This window comes from Canis lupus, chromosome 29, assembly GCF_048164855.1.
Source record: "Canis lupus baileyi chromosome 29, mCanLup2.hap1, whole genome shotgun sequence".
Taxonomy (NCBI): Eukaryota; Metazoa; Chordata; class Mammalia; order Carnivora; family Canidae; genus Canis; species Canis lupus.
The window spans coordinates 37,448,282-37,466,962 of NC_132866.1; the positions used below are offsets into that span (position 1 = coordinate 37,448,282).

General features: G+C 37.0%; 1 protein-coding gene and 1 long non-coding RNA gene across 26 annotated transcripts in view; one reads left to right on the forward strand and one right to left on the reverse strand.

Moving 5' to 3' along the window:
- The window catches only part of CSGALNACT2 (chondroitin sulfate N-acetylgalactosaminyltransferase 2), a 66,638-nt gene that overhangs the window by 35,931 nt on the left and 12,026 nt on the right, over positions 1 to 18,681 (forward strand). For 4 of the 24 annotated variants that reach the window (XR_012020912.1, XM_072806191.1, XM_072806190.1 and 1 more), the window contains 5 exons: positions 1,525 to 2,464; positions 4,680 to 4,896; positions 6,427 to 6,528; positions 9,757 to 9,935; positions 11,754 to 11,848. Coding sequence is in view for 18 of the 24 variants with exons in the window: in XM_072806191.1 (XP_072662292.1) it covers positions 1,804 to 2,464; positions 4,680 to 4,896; positions 6,427 to 6,528; positions 9,757 to 9,935; positions 11,754 to 11,848 (1,254 nt within the window). In the remaining 6 variants the exon portion in view is untranslated. Of the gene's footprint in view, positions 1 to 1,524; positions 2,465 to 4,679; positions 4,897 to 6,426; positions 6,529 to 7,412; positions 7,505 to 7,861; positions 8,436 to 9,756; positions 9,938 to 11,753; positions 11,849 to 11,977; positions 12,110 to 15,470; positions 15,559 to 18,681 lie in introns of those variants that run through there. The other 20 variants (XM_072806195.1, XM_072806196.1, XM_072806198.1 and 17 more) reach the window with 18 other exon arrangements.
- Positions 2,170 to 8,300, reverse strand: LOC140621183 (uncharacterized). Of its 2 annotated transcripts, none has more exons than XR_012020928.1 (4): positions 8,094 to 8,300; positions 7,390 to 7,525; positions 3,305 to 3,548; positions 2,170 to 2,421 (listed from the first exon to the last, which is right to left on the reverse strand). It is a non-coding gene; the product is annotated as an uncharacterized lncRNA (long non-coding RNA). The 2 variants fall into 2 exon arrangements; XR_012020927.1 differs by having other exon boundaries at positions 7,402 to 7,525; positions 8,094 to 8,290.

Sequence of the window (18,681 nt, forward strand, 5' to 3'; positions counted from 1 at the left end):
GTTTTGAGACATGGTAGAATCCTAGGGCTGATATTAACTTTGCATCTTTTTTAAATGTGATACTTCTCTTTATATTGGAATTTTTTCCCTTTTTTTCCTACATCACTTAAAACAAGATTTACAATCAGTAAAACAGATGTCATCCTATTAAAGCTTTCTTGTAGTGAGTTAAAATTTTCATGATACTTATCATTTGGTTAAAGAAAGCAATAAATGGCTAAGGGTAGTTAAGTCCATTATTTGTGGTCTACTAGCCATAAGAAGTTTGAATCTGTCTTACATTTTTATACAGATATGTGCCACAAGGAAAGAGAAAAGGAAGGAAGGAAGGAAGGAAGGAAGGAAGGAAGGAAGGAAGGAAGGAAGGAAGGAAGGAAGGAAGGAGAAAGAGAAAGAAAAGGAAGGAAGGAAGGAAAGGAAAGGGAAAGGGAAAGGAAGGAAGAAAGGAAAAGGCATTCAGGCTTTCTTGATCACTAAGAAAGTGATAGGACTAATGTTCCCCAGTGATCCTCCATAGGTTCTGCTGCACTGGTAGAAACCATCTCTATTAAAAACCTGCTGGAGTATCACATATCCTTCCTGACAAATTCTTTGTTAGAACAAAAGTTCACTCTGCAGCAGAGGCCTCCTTTTCCCCTGTCTCCTAAATTTTAACATTCTCTATTTATTGAATTAAAGATCTTTAGTTTAAAAAGAAATAACGAAAGAGCTCACACCATACCATAACCAGTAGTGTGTGATTTTGTAAATTTATAAGTGATTTTTGCATTTTTTCCCAGTAGATAAACATTAAAATGGTCTTGTTTTTTCTTTAAATAGACTCTAAGCCTTTCTAGACTTGTAGGAAATCTGTTGCTGTGTAATACAGTGGAAAGAATTATGTGATCTAATGTTCAAATAATCTGTGGGAGGACTTTCGATGTTAAGTGCTTCTTAATATGTTTTCCAGATGTTTGTGACCTTTTGGAATTGGCCCTCCCCTCACACACACACTTAATTTTAAGGCTCTTATATTGGTTGAGTTTAACCTAGAAATTAATGAAGTAGAATGCTTGAATTAAATGAACTGGAAGAAAATATCTCTCTCTAGTAAGCCATTATCAATATAACAAAAACAATTTATGGAAACTCAGTTCCCAAATGGTGATATGCTCTAGGTTGGAAATGGCATATTAATCTGAATACTATATTAAAGAGTTATAAGTGATACAGTTTTCAAGTAATTAGAAATAGTAGTATCTGTGTAACACAAAGCATGCTAAACATAATTTTAGTGTTTCTTTGATTCATTCAGGAGGTTATGGATGTGTAGACATTCTGGTTACAAGTATTACACGTGGCATTTTAGTTTTCTGTGAGGTATTTCTCTTAATACTTTCTCGGCATTTACTGAATATTCTACATTGTATTAGCTCTTCTCGTGTTCTACGTATAGTAGTCACATTGCTAAGTTTACTCAAACTATCAACAAATTGCTATGCTTAAGGAAATAAGATTCTGATTGATTCTCTCTGTTTCTTTCAGAAAAATCATCACCCAAATAATGGAATTTTATCTGATTCTGTAGGGATCAGATTTCTTTATTCTGGATATCATGGTAACAATACAGGAAGTATGCACTCTTTTTCTCATTTCTGCAAGTAGTCATCACTGCTGAAGGAAGAAATTTTTTAAGCTGTAGCAGAGTTCGTTTTGGTACCTTTAGTGGAAATTCTGATTTTGCTTTTAATTTTTGATAACCTTTTGCTAAAGGTATGAACAACCAAAGAACTTATCTCATCAGGCAAGTCCACATTAATAAGAATGCCTAGAAGAGGACTGATTCTTCAGACCCGGACCCACTGGCTGCTGTTGGGTCTTGCTTTACTCTGCAGTTTGGTATTATTTTTGTACCTTCTGGAATGTGCCCCCCAGACAGATGGAAATGCACCTCTTCCTGGTATTATTGGGGAAAATTATGGTAAAGAGTATTATCAAGCCCTCCTACAGGAGCAAGAAGAACATTATCAAACCAGGGCTACCAGTCTAAAACGTCAAATTGCCCAACTAAAACAAGAATTACAAGAAATGAGTGAGAAGATGAGATCATTACAAGAGAGAAAGAATGTAGGGCCTAATGGCATAGGCTATCAAGGCAACAAAGAACAAACACCTAGTGATCTTTTAGAGTTTCTTCATTCCCAAATTGACAAAGCTGAAGTTAGCATAGGAGCCAAATTACCTAGTGAGTATGGAGTCATTCCCTTTGAAAGTTTTACTTTAATGAAAGTATTCCAGTTGGAAATGGGTCTCACTCGCCATCCTGAGGAAAAGCCAGTTAGAAAAGACAAGCGAGATGAATTGGTAGAAGTTATTGAAGCTGGCTTGGAGGTCATTAATAATCCTGATGAAGATGAGGAACAAGAAGATGAAGACGGTCCCCTTGGAGAGAAAATGATATTTAATGAAAATGACTTTGTAGAAGGTAATGTGAAAAATATAATTCATAATAATATAATTATATAATTATAATAATACAATTCATAATTACATTAGTATGACAATGCTGGTGATATAAGTCGGTCATTATAGTATTGAAATATTTAAGTTATTACCCACTTCATTCTACCAAGAGTTTGAAGTGGCTTTAAAAAAAATGTTATAATGTGACCATAATAAAATAGAGGAGCAGGGAAACAGAATAAATCTAGGTTTATATAGAAAAATACTATATAGGGCTCAAGTTCAAGGATTCTTAGGGGTATGTATGTATTTGTACATATATGTATTTACATTCCTCTCTTATCTAGTCTTGCTGTTACTTTTTTGTATTTTTCAAAATGTGTAAACTAAGGTTCATGATTTGAAAACCATTCGATAAAGGAAAGAAAAACCCTAATTTAGTAGATTGATGGATATTCTGTATTTTAGAGGGAGGCAAAGCACATGTCAGAACATCATGAGGGCACACATAGTTTTGAAAAGCTTATTTGGCATTTGGAAAAGTAAAGAAATAACCTGTTTTCCTAATAGAGACTGCAAAAAGGGCATAAGATTTATACATATCAAGATGGGGAATGACTCAAAAGTTGAGGAACACTTCTGTAAACTTAAGATATTTGCTGATTGATATAAACAGAAATACAGATCCCCACCCCTCGCCATCTTAATACCTCCTGCTAGATACTTAATTACAAACTTAAAACCATTTTGGATACAAATCTCTCCTAAAAGTTCTCTTTGCTTGATTTTTAAACAGTATACCACATGTAGTTTCTTTGGCCTGGAATCATCCTGGATAGCACTTGCTATAATATAGTAGTACCTTAAGACCTTTGGAGGCCATCAGGAAGGGCATTGTGCTTTTCCATGGTACTTCAGCTGTCTTTTCATTGTAGCCACTTCTGTTTTCTGTTGTCACTTTTACTACAATTTTGGATGGGTTGTTTCTCTCAAAACTCTTCTAATTTTTTTCCAAGCTCAGCTTTTTATCTTTTCACCATATTTGTAGCTTATGGTAGAATTGGAAGCTGCTGAGGAAATAAAGTATAAAATGTCTTCACATCTGCCTAAAAAAGAAAGGAAGCCACATCAGTTTTATATTCTACAACTTCAGCTTATCTCATAACTCTCTTTAGATTCTTTCACTGACAGGATTTTTCTCTGTATGGGATGGGACATATTTTGTCCCCCACTTTTCTTTCACTCTGCTACTCCCTGACAAAAAGAAAAAAAAATACTATTATTCAGTAACTCCTAGGCCTCTTGCAGACTTTAGCTTAGATGTCACTTCACTTAGAAGTCTCTCCAACCTACAGGTCTTAAGATAACAGTGCTTCCTTTGTGTTCTTATAACCTCTATCTTGTGTCCCCTCTCATAGCACTTGTCATAGTATATGGTGTTGCCCATTTCCTGATTTGTAGTTCTCTTAAACTGTACGCCTCAGGAGAGAGTGGGATTGGTCTGTCTTGTTCATTGTTTTATTCCCAGGCATTGACTGACTCACACATTTACTTCTCTCTCTCCTGAATGTCACACTTAAAAGTCATTCTGCCCAGTTGACTTACAGACTTTTCTCTGTGAAATATCTCAGATCACCAAGTTTAAATCGGAACTAATTTTTCTTTGTCTGACTTCACTCTCTTCAGAAAGAGAGAGAAAGAGAGAGAGAGAGAGAATAGAGTGAGATATATATCACTGTATTGTTTTTATTTCCTTATTTTTCTGTTTCCTTCACCAGACTGACTTCCTCAAAACCAGGACTGTATCACCCTCTTTATACCACCAGTGAGTGACACAAAGGCACTCCATTCATTTTAATTGAACCAAACCGAGCAATAGAAGTTTTGACTCTCAGGTCTAGAATTGAATTTTGGTAGAAGTAATTTATTTTCATTATATAATTACTGTGTTGATAGGCTCTACTACTAAAAAAAAAAAAAAAAATGTGAAAAGGAATAATTGTGATTTGGAGCATATTTATAGATTGAATAATAGAGCAGTTTGAACATTTTCTAAATCTCTCCTTTTAAGAAATAATTGTTTTTACAGATGTACAGTGGGATAAATATTTTCACAAAATGATTGAAAACATTACGTGTCTGTTTTTGTACTCTTAATCTTTGAGTAAAATCAGTATTCACATCGAATTTATAAACTTTGACATAGAGACGTCTTTGTCCCTAACTCTTTCCTTTAGGTTATTATCGCACCGAGAGAGATAAGGGCACACAATATGAACTTTTTTTTAAGAAGGCAGACCTTATGGAATATAGACATGTGACCCTCTTCCGCCCTTTTGGACCTCTCATGAAAGTGAAGAGCGAGATGATTGACATTACTAGATCAATTATTAATATCATTGTGCCACTTGCTGAAAGAACTGAAGCATTTGCACAGTTTATGCAGAACTTCAGGTAATTCTCAGGGCTTAATGATTTGGCTAAGCACTCCTAAAAAATCAGATTTCATGCAGATTTACTTAATTTATCTTCACTGAGTGTGATTACTTAGAATTACAAAGTAATTTTATAGGCTTTGGGGAATTTTAATTTTTGATATTTTCTTTTTTATAAAGCAAGTATTAAATATTGTGTTATTGACAGTTTGAACTTTGAAATAGAGAGTGACAACTATTAGAAACTACATTTGATGACCTTTATAATTGTGTGTGAATTCATTTTAGTGCAAATTGAATTTTTAAAAATAACTTTATTGAGGCATAATTTACATACAGTAAAACCCACATATTTTAAGAATATAGGTTTCATGACTTTTAACAAATCTCTACACTCATAATTGCTAATTAACATGCAAGACATTGTTATTTGCCAGAAAATTCCCTTGAGAAGGATTGGAATTTTAAAATTGAAATAAATTTTAGAAATACAAACATTCAACTAAAAATGGGAGAGTTGGGACACCTGGAGTGGCTCGGCGTTTGAGCGTCTGCCTTTGGCTCGGGGCATGGTCCTAGGGACCCGGGATTGAGTCCCACATTGGGCTCCCTGCAGGGAGCCTGCTTCTCCCTCTGCCTGTGTCTCTGCCTTTCTCTCTCTGTCTCTCATGAATAAATAAATTTAAAAAAAAATGGGAGAGTTATTCCATCTTGAGAAGCAGAGACTTTAACGATTTTTAAAAGAAGTTTTTCCTTTTTTTGTCCGTAAATTTGGATATTTTTAAATGCTGAAACATTAAAAAAAATGAACAAGTATACATTAGGGTAGCTATTTGAGGAAAATTTTGCCTTTTTGTTTTAATTTAACAATTGCCATGTTTTTAATATTTTAATATGCTAGTTTTAATGCTTTATAATCCCAGTCTTCATTCTCATATTAAAATTATTGGATTTAAAAGTTAATGCTGTTCTATAGCAGAATATCTAGAAATTATGCTTCCAAATGAGTTTTCCCTATTTGAAATAGCTCACTTGAGATCTGATTTCCTAAAGCATTTTTTTACTGCCTTTCTTGGAATTGCTTTCAGATGCTACATTATTCTTTACAGTAAGTAATCTCAGCCATGGCAAATATTTATTCCTTGATAATAGGTATAATGTGGAATTGCCAGCCTAAGGACAAAATAACTCTTGACCAACAACTTGAATATTTATTTGTTTGGTTTTGAACTGATTAGACTTCTTTCCTTAAGTAGCTTGTAATTTGTTTCTGAAGGCAATACCAAAGCAAAAGTTCAAAAAATATTTTGAAATATGGCAACTTCCGTGGACCTCCAAGGGCTATATTCATTTGCTTATGTTGTTATACATTTGCTCTCACGCCTTTAATAATTCAGCAATATTGCCATTTTTATATTAAGGCTTCATGCAGTGTCATTCTAAATGAATAATGCCTCATTTGTTTTATTAAAGCTTCATGTGATTGCTTTCTGAATGAGTTATGCCTTATGTATTTTCTTGAGTGAACTTTATTTTTTAATTCTGTTAGGGATGTGTGTATTCATCAGGACAAGAGAATTCATCTCACAGTGGTGTATTTTGGTAAAGAAGGACTATCTAAAGTCAAGTCTATCCTAGAATCTGTCACAAGGTTGGTGAGCCATGTCCAAATTGGAAGTCCTTGATATATAACATTAAAAGAATGAAAATTTTAGATATTTAATGAGTTAATTTTGAATAGCTGATATTTAAAAGTTGGCTGAGCACATGAGTGGTGGTGCTAATAAGTTCCTCATTTCAATCCCTCAGTTTACTCATGCAACTCTAAATGATTCATCTTCCCTGTCCCTTTTAGCAGACAGCCTCGCATGATCTGGGCCCTCTCACTCTGTGGCCCACCCAACTTCTGTTTCTTTGCCTCCATTTATTACTTCTTCATTCCCTTCTGTTAGACTCTTCTCTTTTTTCTAAATCTAATCCCTTAACTTTGATATCATCTCCTGAGCTTTTCTCTCACTTGTCACTTTTCTTTCCTTCCATTTTCCCAAGTTCCTTCTTCTTGCCCTGCAAATGATGCTTAGGTCTCTCCTGTCCTCAAGCCACCACCACCTGACTCTGTAGTACCAGTAGCTACTGGTAGGTTTCTGTCCTTTCATAGCTAAGTCTCACAGAACAGTAGTTATCTAATCAGACAACTCATACAGTACCTGGCACATAGTAGGTACTCAGAGATTTGAATGACTTAATTAATAATTCATTAATACTCCAGTATTAATTCTATAGCTTTCCAGCCTTTTCATCTCTAAGTTATGGGCCCAAAGTTATGACCTAATTGCCAAACTCAACCTTTCTCTGTCATCCTCTTTGATCCACTTTTTTACATTTGATACCTAACCAATACTTCCTTCTTGACATGTTTGTAAAATGTATATAATTTGTAAATATAAATATGTTACAATGTGAGATATTAGTTGATTGTCTTTTTGGACCAAGCCAACTCTGTATCCTTTACCTGCTTCTTTACCTTTCTGCTAGTTGTGGCCATTCCCTAAGAGTCCAGATTTGGCCGGCCATTCTTCTCGAATCGTTCAACTAACATTCATTGAGTCCCACCGACTATGTTCCAGGTACACTGCTCGGGAGTCTGACTAGGGTGGTTGGAATAGAAGGGCACAGAAGAGGGTGTTACAAGCCCCTACTCAGAAGGGACTCTTACAGCACATGTATAAAAAACAAATACTGTCTTTTCTCCCCCTACACATTAGCTGCTTCTCCTGGTGGCCCTCTTTCAGTTCAGACTGACCATTCTCATGATCCCCTGAGCTTAATGCCTGAGAGCTAGCATCTTTCATTCTTTACTTCTAGTCAGTTCTTGCTAACTACACAGGACCTCTTCCCTGTCCTTTCCTTGCTGTTGCCACCACCCTAACCCAAATTCCCCTCCCTTCTTTTCTTCCCTTCTCATCCCTTTTTATCATTTTCAGGTCGCCTACTAAGTGCCAGCACTTACATCGGCATTACTGAAGTGGTCCCTGCATTAAAGACTCCTCTGTGGCACATGATGGAAACCTATCTTGAACTGGCTTAAGGAAACTAGGAGTGTTATAGAAGAATCTTGGATAGCTCCCAAACTAAAGGGATTATTATAGCCAAATTTGGATAAGAAAACCAAAACAGCTTTGATATCTTAGGGACTGGAATCAGAGACTTGAATACCATGAAAATTCTCTTGTTGTCTTCTTGTCTGTTTTTCTCTGCATGTTGACTTCATTCTCCTATTGCAGATTGGCTTCTTCCACATGTGAGGTATATGGCTGTTGGCGGCTTTGGGCTCACATCTTCTCAGCTTTGCCATCAGAGAGGAAAGAGCTTTCTCCCAGATCCAGTTGAGAAAAGCCCAGGGAAGGAGTTTTGCCCACTCTTGAGCGGGTCACTATGGCCAGGTGGGGTGGGGGTATTGTGATTGTCCCAGCCTGAGTCTGGTCTCCACCCTTAGGAAATTACTGTGGTTGGGAGTGTTCTACGATTAGTTCCTCTACCGGGTGCTGGGAGTGTGAGGTAATAATCAGTTTTCCCGAAGGAAGGAAGAGATTTACATCCCATGAGAAGATCATTGTGGCCATTCAGAGCATGTGGAGTCCACTGTATACACTATTTAAGCATTTGCTTCCATCTCTCCATTCCCCATCCTATACTGTTTTAAAGAGTAATCTTCCTTAAATGTGCCTTTTTGACCTGGCCATATCCTAGCACAGCAGTTCTCCAACTTTAACATCAGAGTCACCTGGAGTAACTTGTCCCAAGAAAGACACAGATGCTCAGAATTACCCCTAATATCTGATTCAGGGGTTTAGGTTAGGGCCCAAGAATTTGCATTTCTAATGGTTTCCCAGGGAAGGCTGATGCTATGGGTGAGGGGACTTTACTGTGAGAACCACTGCCCTGGCAGAAAAACTCCTCCTTGCCTTGAGGACACTGACCAACTTCTTTTACTTCTCACAGAAGGCACTCCTCAGTCTGACCCTTTTCTGGTCTTCTCTCTCATTGTTTCCATTTTAGGATCCCTTTGTTCTAATCTGATTTGTCTGATACCTGTTCTCTAAAATGCTACTTTCTTACCTCTGTGCTTTTGAGAATAATTAATTGGCATAACCTTTAAACTCACTACTGAATTCAGGATTTTAATCAAGGCATAACTTAAATTCTGCTTCTAACATCTTCTCTAACTACTCTCAGACAAAAGCAATCTTTTTTCTCAGATCTGCTATTCATTCGTTCATTCAGCAAATATTTATGGAGGCACACTGTATCCACAGTAATGAACAAAACAAAATCCCTGCTTTCATGGTGTTTACATTCCAATGGGGGAGACACTCAAAGAAACATGTCTGGTGGTGCTGAGGAAAACAAAGCTGGGCGGGGATAGAATAGATTAAAGAGAGAGGTTGGAGCAACTTCACAAGTGGTACGAAGGGTATCCCTTTGATGTGTGAGCAAAGATCGGAAAAACACAGGAGCGTTCTTTGTGTGTACCATTCATATGCAATGCATTGTTTATTACCAAACATTATAGCCATTTTTCCATGTATAATTTCTTATCTGCCCAATAAGTTCTCAAGATCCCAAAGGGCAGTGACCCCTCAACACTTTTTAAGCTGATACCACCAGCATGCTGCCTCAAATATGGACAATTATTGAATATCTGTTCCTGATGATGATCATACATGTGAAGCTGATGATTTCCTTTCCCTGTATGACTGTAGAACCAAAATTTTAAAATACTTGAAGTATAAAACACATTTTGTAAGTTTTGTTGAAAGAACAGAGTTGTTAAACTTTAAGTGGAATTTATCCTTTGTTGTATATGCTTTTCTCCTAGTGAGTCTAATTTTCATAATTACACTTTGGTCTCATTGAATGAAGAATTTAATCGTGGACGAGGACTAAATGTGGGTGCCCGAGCTTGGGACAAAGGAGAGGTCTTGATGTTTTTCTGTGATGTTGATATATATTTCTCAGCCGAATTCCTTAACAGCTGCCGGTTAAATGCTGAGCCAGGTGCGTAGAATGTTGGTAGATGAGCTGAGTGTAGAAATTTAGAACAGTGTCCCATATTTTGAATCAAGTTAATTATGTTTTCTTGGGATGCCTGAGTGGCTCAGTGGTTGAACATCTGCCTTGGGCTCAGGGGGTGATCCTGGGGTCCTGCAACCAAGTCCCATATCGGGCTCCCTGCAGGGAGCCTTCTTCTCCCTCTGCCTGTGTCTCTGCCTCTCTCTCTCTCTCTCTCTCTCTCTCTCTCTCTCTGTGTCTCTCATGAATAAATACATGAAATCTTTTTTAAAAAATTAATTATGTTTTCTTAAAGTCATATTTGGCATACTTTAACTGAAGTATTAAGTAGAAAAGTGAAAATTTGCCTCTCTGAAGTTCATACCCTTGTTCTCTTGTGGCCCGGTTCCATTGCCAACATTTGAATCCAAATAAACAAAAGCAAAGAAAATCTTAAGATTGACAAGGAGGAAGGAGCATTTAATCAAAAAAAAAAAAAAAAAAAAAAAAAAAAAAAAAAGAACCAAGCAGACAATGTGGAGATGTGTGAGAGTCAGAAACACTCTACCTCAGACAGGTGGTGCCAAGACAGAGGCACACACACATGAAGAAGCCTAGATATAGATGGTGCTTTTAGTGTCCATACTATGTATGTGGGGATGATTTATTAACTTGGCTTTATGTTATAGGGATTTTTTTGAAAATGTATGAGCAGATGACATTTTTATAAATCAAACCTTACTTTAAATGTGAAAAGGAAGTTTTCACATGTACCCCCCCAAAAAGAAAATCCTCTACTAAATGTTTTTTTGTGTAGAACTATTCATATCATGCAATTATTACCCTGTTAATTATTTTTATTAGGGATAATTGTCAGGAACTCTTTGAGAGCCTAGTGAATAAATGAGAATTAGGTTTACTTTTGTTACACCGGACAGCATGAAGTTCACAATGTGGAATTTGAAGGAAACATATTTGCTCAATGTAAAAGAAATATTTTAATGTCTTAAAAATAGATTTGCCTGTGAGAATTGAGCTCCCCATCCCTCAGTGAGTTTTAACAAAAGTGAGATGAGCATCTAGTAGGGATCTTGTAGTGGGAAGGATGCCACATTGCCACAGGTACTTGACAGTTCCTGAGCACCTCCTATTATCACATCTGATTGAGGCCAGGTTTAGCAAGGGGTTCTCTATAGAGGAGAGATGGGCTCCTGAGTCGTTATAGTCCCCTCAGTGCTGTCAATTTGAATGCTAATGACAAGGCCTTCTACAGAGGCTGTTAGATCAGGTATTTTTAACTCTTCCCAACTTTCCCAAATCTATCTGCACTTCCATATTTTATTTATTCTGTACAAATCTGTTCATAGTATAGTATCCTTTGGATTTACTGTTTCTATGACTTGTTTTGAAGGGTGGATTTAACAGACATTCCTAAGTTCTTGGTGATTGTCAGAGGTTAACCTATGTCTATCACTGCTACTAGATGAAATGATGAGTAATAAATAGCTCACCTATTGAATAACTGAGAGAGCACCTTTGTGTATCTCTCCAAAGTCAAAGGGAGTAAATGTGTGTAACACCCTTTAGTCTGTTTTTTAGGTTATAATTTCGTAGCTTGTCCTACTGATACGTTGTAAAATCATCATTATGTTCATCAAATCAGCATGATGTTTAGTAGCCTGAAAATTGACAAAACAGAATATTGATAAAGTCATATTTATGTGACCAAAGAAAGACTTTAATTAGATAATGATAACACAATACTAATCAGTCTTTTGTTTTATGACTTTGTTGTGTGATGTAACCATATATTTTAATTTATAGGTAAGAAGGTGTTTTACCCTGTGGTGTTCAGTCTTTATAACCCTGCCATTGTTTATGCCAGTCAGGACATACCACCACCTGTGGAGCAGCAGCTGGTAAGACTCATTGTCAGTTGTGAAAGGCCACTAAGATCCTTGCTAGGTTCCATTATGTTTGTTTCACAAGTAGAAAAGAAAGTTTCAACAGAAAACTGTAGTTAGCTTTTTTTTTTTTTTTTTTTTCAGATTTTATTTATCTGACAGAATACAAGCAGGGGGAGCAGCAGAGAGAAAGGGAGAAGCAGGCTCCCCACTGAGCAAGGAGCCCAATGTGGGGCTCACTCAGCACCCCCAGATCATGACCTGAGCCAAAGGCAGGTATTTAACTGACTAAGCCACCCAGGTGCCCCCAAAAACTGTAATCATTATAAATACATTTCATAGTCTCTTTTACCACCTGATAAGATGCTTTCCCATTTATTGTTTTAGAATTAAATATCATTCTAGAAGGGAAAAGAAGTTGAGGGCACAGAGAAAACTTAATGTTATAGAATATGAAAATTTTAGTCACTTTTGCCAATCTATTTTCAGTAATACTAAAAATAAATTTTACTTTTAAAATATTAACTAGAAATTAAACTACTAAATAAACTAAGAACAATATTCTGTGGGAAATTGCTTAAAAAGTCATGGCGTGGGAATGCCATAGAACAGAACTTATTAATAGAGTTATATAAGCTTTGGGGATGCCTGGATGGCTCAGCGGTTGAGCCCTGCTTTCCTCTCAGGGTGCGATCCTGGAGTTGGGGGATCAAGTCCCACATCAGGCTCCCAAAGAGGAGCCTGCTTCTCCCTCTGCCTATGTCTCTGCCTCTGTGTGTGTGTGTCTCTCATGAATGAATAAATAAAATTTTTAAAAAAAGAATTATATAATTTTTTAAAATTTTAAATAAACATTATGTTAGAATAATTCAGATTTACAGAAAAGTTGGAAAGATAGTATAGAGCGTTCCTGTAGTTCACCCAGTTTTCCCTAAGATTAATATCTTATGTTACAATTTGTCAAAATTAGAAATTAACATTAGGTTATTGTAGATTTAGGATTTCACCAATTTTTCTACTAATGTCTTTTTCCTGTTCAGGTTCCAGTCCAGAATACTATATTGCACTTAGTCTAATCTTTTATTGTTAACATTATATAAAAATGGAAACAAATGAACTAAGTCAATTTAAGATGTTAAAAAAATAACTCTGAGGAAAGAAATACAGATAAGGCAGAAATTAAGGAACCAAAAATAATAGTTTAACTAATATATAGGAGCTTATTCTTTGTGTGCAAAAAATTTTTTTTGATCAAAGTAGGCAGGTTTGGGGTAAAAGGAAAATACAACAACTGAGAGAAATCAATTTTATATGGTAAATTTTAAAAATTCTAAAAAGATTTGAGAATTTATAAACTATTAATATGAGCAGAGTTTGTTAGCATTTTATAAATTGTGTATCTTTCCAAAGTCTTATAAATAAGAGATGGAAGCTCTGAAAAGACTAAGAAACACTTAAAAAATTAGAACAGTTATCAAAAAAATTACCCTCGGGTGCATAGGTATAATGTTTTGCTGGTGATTTTTTTCCAAACTTTTGAAGAACAGGTTAAATTAGTTCCATATGATCTACTTAATAAATTATATGAAGCCAACATTATCCTCAGACCAACACTCTAAAAAGAAGAAAGCGTATTAGCATTGCGGAATGAGAAAAGTGCCTTGGCAGAAGATTTTGAGAAATTCATATAAGATGACAGTAGTTGGCATAGGATTGACAGAGGAGAGAAGAATCTGGAACATGTTCAAGAGAACCCACAATGTGACTTCTCTGTATCCTCTGAGCTCATAGAAGACAGAAAATGATGAGTGCGTATTCTTCTCTAGGCATGTGCTGAACAACAGGCATCACAGAGATTGGACTACAGGCTGTAGCACTGTATATGGTCCCTAGAACAAGAGAGGCAGTGGAGGGTTTTGGGAATATTGAGTTGTAGGATGGATAAGGAGGCCTAGGCTCTGAAAAGGAGCTGTTGTTGGCACATTGTGCCCGAGTCCACATTTGGCCCCTCTTCCACTATTACTGGAGATAGGCCCTTGTAATCCTGGCTAATAGCCGAGGATTATTGAACAATGATTTTTTTCTTTTTAAAGTATGCTCCACACCCCATATGGAGCCCAGCGTGGCACTTAAACTCAAGACCCTGAGATCAAGACCTGAGCTGAGATCAAGAGTTAGACACTTAACCGAGCCACCCGGCACCCCTGAACAATAATTTTTGAAACAAAGATCAGTAGCAGTTAACCTAGAGTAGCCAAACCAACACTATGAAAGAGAAGCACCAAATTTTAATAAACAGAAAAGATAACACATGAGGATATGAATACAGTATGAAAACACTTTTAAGATAAATATGCCTTTAGGGAAAGAAAACATTAAATTCGTAAGACCAGATTTGTTGCTGAAAAAGGTCAGAACTTGGAAATTCTAAAAATCTAAAATTCACTAAATGAGCTGAATAGTGGAATGGTCACAGTTGAAACAAACTTGTAAACTAGAAAACAAGCCACCTGTGCACACGATGACCAAGAGATAATGTGAGAGAAAAAAAGAGAAATGAGAAATTACTCAGTAAGCTCCTATTTAAACTCCTACTAAATAGGAATTCCAGAGGGAGAGAAAAGAGAGAATAGACAATGGAGGAAATAGAAGAAAACTTCAAAAAGCTGAGGAAAGACAAGTCTTCTGGCATTTGAGGACTTGTCTACAAAGGAATAAGAATCGTCATTTGCCTTCTTTTTGGTAATATTGGTGCCAGAAGACAATAAAACAATACCTTGAACATTGTGAGAAAAATAACTTTAATTCTGTAATATCTGACCTGTTTGAGGGCAAAATAGATATTGTTGCATATTCAAGGATTCAAAGTTTACTTCTAACAGACCTCTTCAGCAGATTGAGAAATGGACCTATTTGAAAGAAGACCTGAGAATAAAACAGTAGTCCCCAAAAATAAAACCCCTGTTTTGTTTAACAGTTGTTGATGAAACACGTTAAAAAAAAAAAAAAAAAAGAATAGCAATTGGAGATTTAAAATTCAAAGGGTATACACATGTGTATTACCTCACACTTTCCTCTGAGAGGACCTAGAAGCAGTGATACCCCAAGAGTAAGAAGCATGCCCAGGGCAGCCCTGGTGGTACAGCGGTTTGGCACAGCTTGCAGCCTGGGGTGTGATCTTGGAGACCCGGGATCGAGTCCCACATCGGGCTCCCTGCATGGAGCCTGCTTCTGCCTCTGTGTCTCTGCCTCTCTCTCTGTGTCTATGAATAAATAAATACAATTTAAAGAAAAAAGAAAGAGGCGTGCCCAGCTCCCAAATCTTAGTGCAGGGACAGGACATCAAGGAGCCTAAAGCTCCAGAAAGTAAAGTTGAAGATATGTCAAAGGGTCACGAGCTTGAAAGAACTCCCAATGGCAAAGCAGGAACAATTTGAGCAACAAAATAAATAACATAGTATTGGATTGTAACCCCAAGCATAAAATAAATATCCATGAGTCCATACTGATATGATTAGAGAGTGAATAAATAATAAATCAATGGATAGACTGATTAGATAAGATAGATAAGGAAGAAGAGCTCAATTTTCGCTACAGAATTCCAAATAACTTATGTAGATACTTTCTTTTCCATTAGGTGGAGCTAGGTGACTCATGTGAAGAATTGAGTATGGAAAGAACTAACTTTTCAGTGGAGAAACCTGGTAGACACCACCTTAAACCAAGTAATGAAGTTAATATTACCAGTGTTATTTATGCACTCCTGATTTGATGTAGCAAGAAGGGCATTTCACTTCTGTGGCCAAAAAACCTAATCATTAGAAACACTTCAAACCCCACCAGTACTCCTTAAAAGTGTCAACATCAGGGATGCCTAGCTGGCTCAGTTGGAAGAGCATGCAACTCTTAATCTCAGGGTCATGAGTTTGAGCTTCACATCGGTTATAGGGATTACTAAAAATAATAATAATAATAATCGATTTTTTTAAAGTGTCACGATCATCAAAAACAAGGAACACTGAGAAACTGTCACAGTTTCTCAAGGAGACATAACAAATAAATGCAGTATGGTCCCTTGGACTGGATCCTGGAATAGAAAAAGAACATTAAAGGAAAAACTGGTGGAATCCAGTTTAGATCTAAGTCTAAAATTTGGATAATAGTAATGTACCAGTGTTGGATACTTAGTTTTTATAGATATTCCACAACAATGTAAAATAATAACATTTAGAGGAAGTTAAAACTAGGTGAGAAGTATACGAGAACTCTCTTTACTACTTTGCAACTTCTCTGTAACTCTAAAATTACTCCAGAATAAGAAGTTTATTTAAAAAAAAATACTTGATAAACAAAGTGCTAAATGGAGTCAACATGTGAGGGTGAAGAGGAATGTAAAAGCATGCTAATATTCTTGTCCAGTTTGGGAGGATGTGGGAAAAGAATGATTTGAATGTGGGTTAATTCTAGATATTATGCAAAAAAAATAAGTGGTTTTTTTAAAGATTTTATTTATTTATTCATGAGAGACACAGAGAGAGAGAGAGAGAGAGAGGCAGAGACACAGGCAGAGGGAGAAGCAGCCTCCATGCAGGGAGCCCAGTGTGGGGACTCGATCCCAGGACTCCAGGATCATGCCCTGGGCTGAAGACGGCGCTAAACCGCTGAGCCACCCAAGGATTCCAAAAAAAAAAAAAAGTTTAAATACTTCACTTCAAGTTGTAGTTTTACTACTTTGTGACCTTTGCAAGTTACTGTTTCTAAACTTCAGTCTCCCCACTTAAGACAAAAGCTTGTTCTCCTTAATGGTGTAATATTATCTCCTTGATATTAAAAGTAAACCAGAAATACACCAGTAGGAAAAAATGGCTAAAAGACAGTTGGTAATAATTCACAATAAACATTTTTTTAAAGATTTTATTTATTTATTCATGAGAGATACAGAGAGAGAGAGTGAGAGGCAGAGACACAGGCAGAGGGAGAAGCAGGCTCCACGCAGGGAGCCCAACGTGGGACTCGACCCCGGAACTCCAGGATCATGCCCTGGGCTGAAGGCAGGCGCTAAACCGCTGAGCCACCCAGGCTTCCCCACAGTAAACATTTTTAAATAACCAACCTTACTAAGAATAAATAAAAACAGCAGTTCAGGGATGCCTGGGTGGCTCAGCAGTTGAGCGCTGCCTTTGGCTCAGGGTGTGATCCCGCAGTCCCAGCATCAGGTCCGCCTCGGGCTCCCCACTGTGAGCCTGCTTCTCCCTCTGCCTCTGTCTCTGCCTCTCTCTCTGTGTCTCTCATGAATAAATAAAATCTTAAAAAAAAAAAAAAAAACAGCAGTGCAATACTTTTTTGCTGCTGTAAAATGACTGTTTTTAAAACAGCCATGCAGGTGAGGTTGATGGGGTAGGAGTTCTTCCATTCCTGCTGGTGGTGTAGGAATACAGGCAAGCTTTCTGGGTCAGGAGTTTTCAAACAGTTCCATCCCTCTGATCCAGTAATCTCCACTCCCAGGAGTCTCTCCTGAGGAAACAGAACTGTAGAATAGCAATACATATTGGAAGCAAGCAAAACTCTACTAATAATAAAATAATAAATAAATTAAATAATAAAATAATAAATTGAATTATAATAGTACATAGGGTTGTGCATATGTAGCAAGAGGAAAATCTTCATGAAATATAGAGGAAAATATAAAGTTTAAAAAATGGGAAATTATATATGTGTATTTTAGATGATATTTTCATGCTAATAATAGCTGATTTTTTATGTACCCTTTCCTGTGTGTATAGTACTGTTCTGTTTTTCATGCATGTTAACTCATTTAATCCTCCTTACACCTCTGAGATAGATGCTATTATTACCCCTATTTTACAGATGAGGACACAGCTATATGATGGTTGAGTGCCTGCCCAAATATATAGCTGGCAGGAGTAGGACCAGGAGCCAGGGTAGTGTGTCTCCACTCTTATCAACTGCAAAAACTGCTTCTCATATTAATTCATCCAATAGAATTCAATCTATGCCAGCCACTATTCACTTCTGGAACCCCTAGCACCTAGAACTACACAGACATGGTTATTATTCACAAGAATCTTTATTCTGGTAGGAAGAGACAGAAGATAAAGGCAATTAATAAATACCATGCAGATCATTAAAACAGGCTGAGTTGTGAAAAGTGATTAGGTGTTTCTGTGGTATGTTTAGTCAGAAAGGCCTTTCTGAGATGAGACTGTTGGAGAGGCCATCCAAATAACAGGAAAGAACCTGCTACTTAGTGATGGGAAAGGGAGTTCCAGGCAGAAGGAACAGCTAATGGGTTTCCTAAGGTGGCTAGAGCATAGTAGGCAACAGGACACAAAGCTGGGCCAGTCATGTAGAGCTATAAGGAGTTTAAGTTTAGGCTAAGTGTGATAGAAAGCCTAAGGGTTTTGATTCTGTGGGGAATGTATGGTGTATGGCTCCAGTTGCAAATAGCCAGTTAGGCTTTTGCAGTGCACCAGGGAGGTGACAGTGGCTTGGTAAGGATGGTAATTGTGGAGAAAGGTTTGGGTATGATTTGGCTGACAGAACTTGCTGGTGGATTAGATGTAAGGAGTGAGAAAAAGACAATAGCAGAAGGAGAGATCAGGGATTTAACCTGAGTATGGTAGGTGTATATTTTGTTTATTAGACCTCAAGGGAAAGTGTCAAGTTGCCACATGGACTTGTGAACCTGGCAGCCTGTGAGGGGCTGGAAGCTGGAGATGTATGTTATGTGTGGATAGCTGCATCCTCCATGTGCCCAGTAGAGGGACAGATAAAAATGCAATAAAATATTAACAGTTGGGGATTACAGACAGTGGAAATATGTTGGT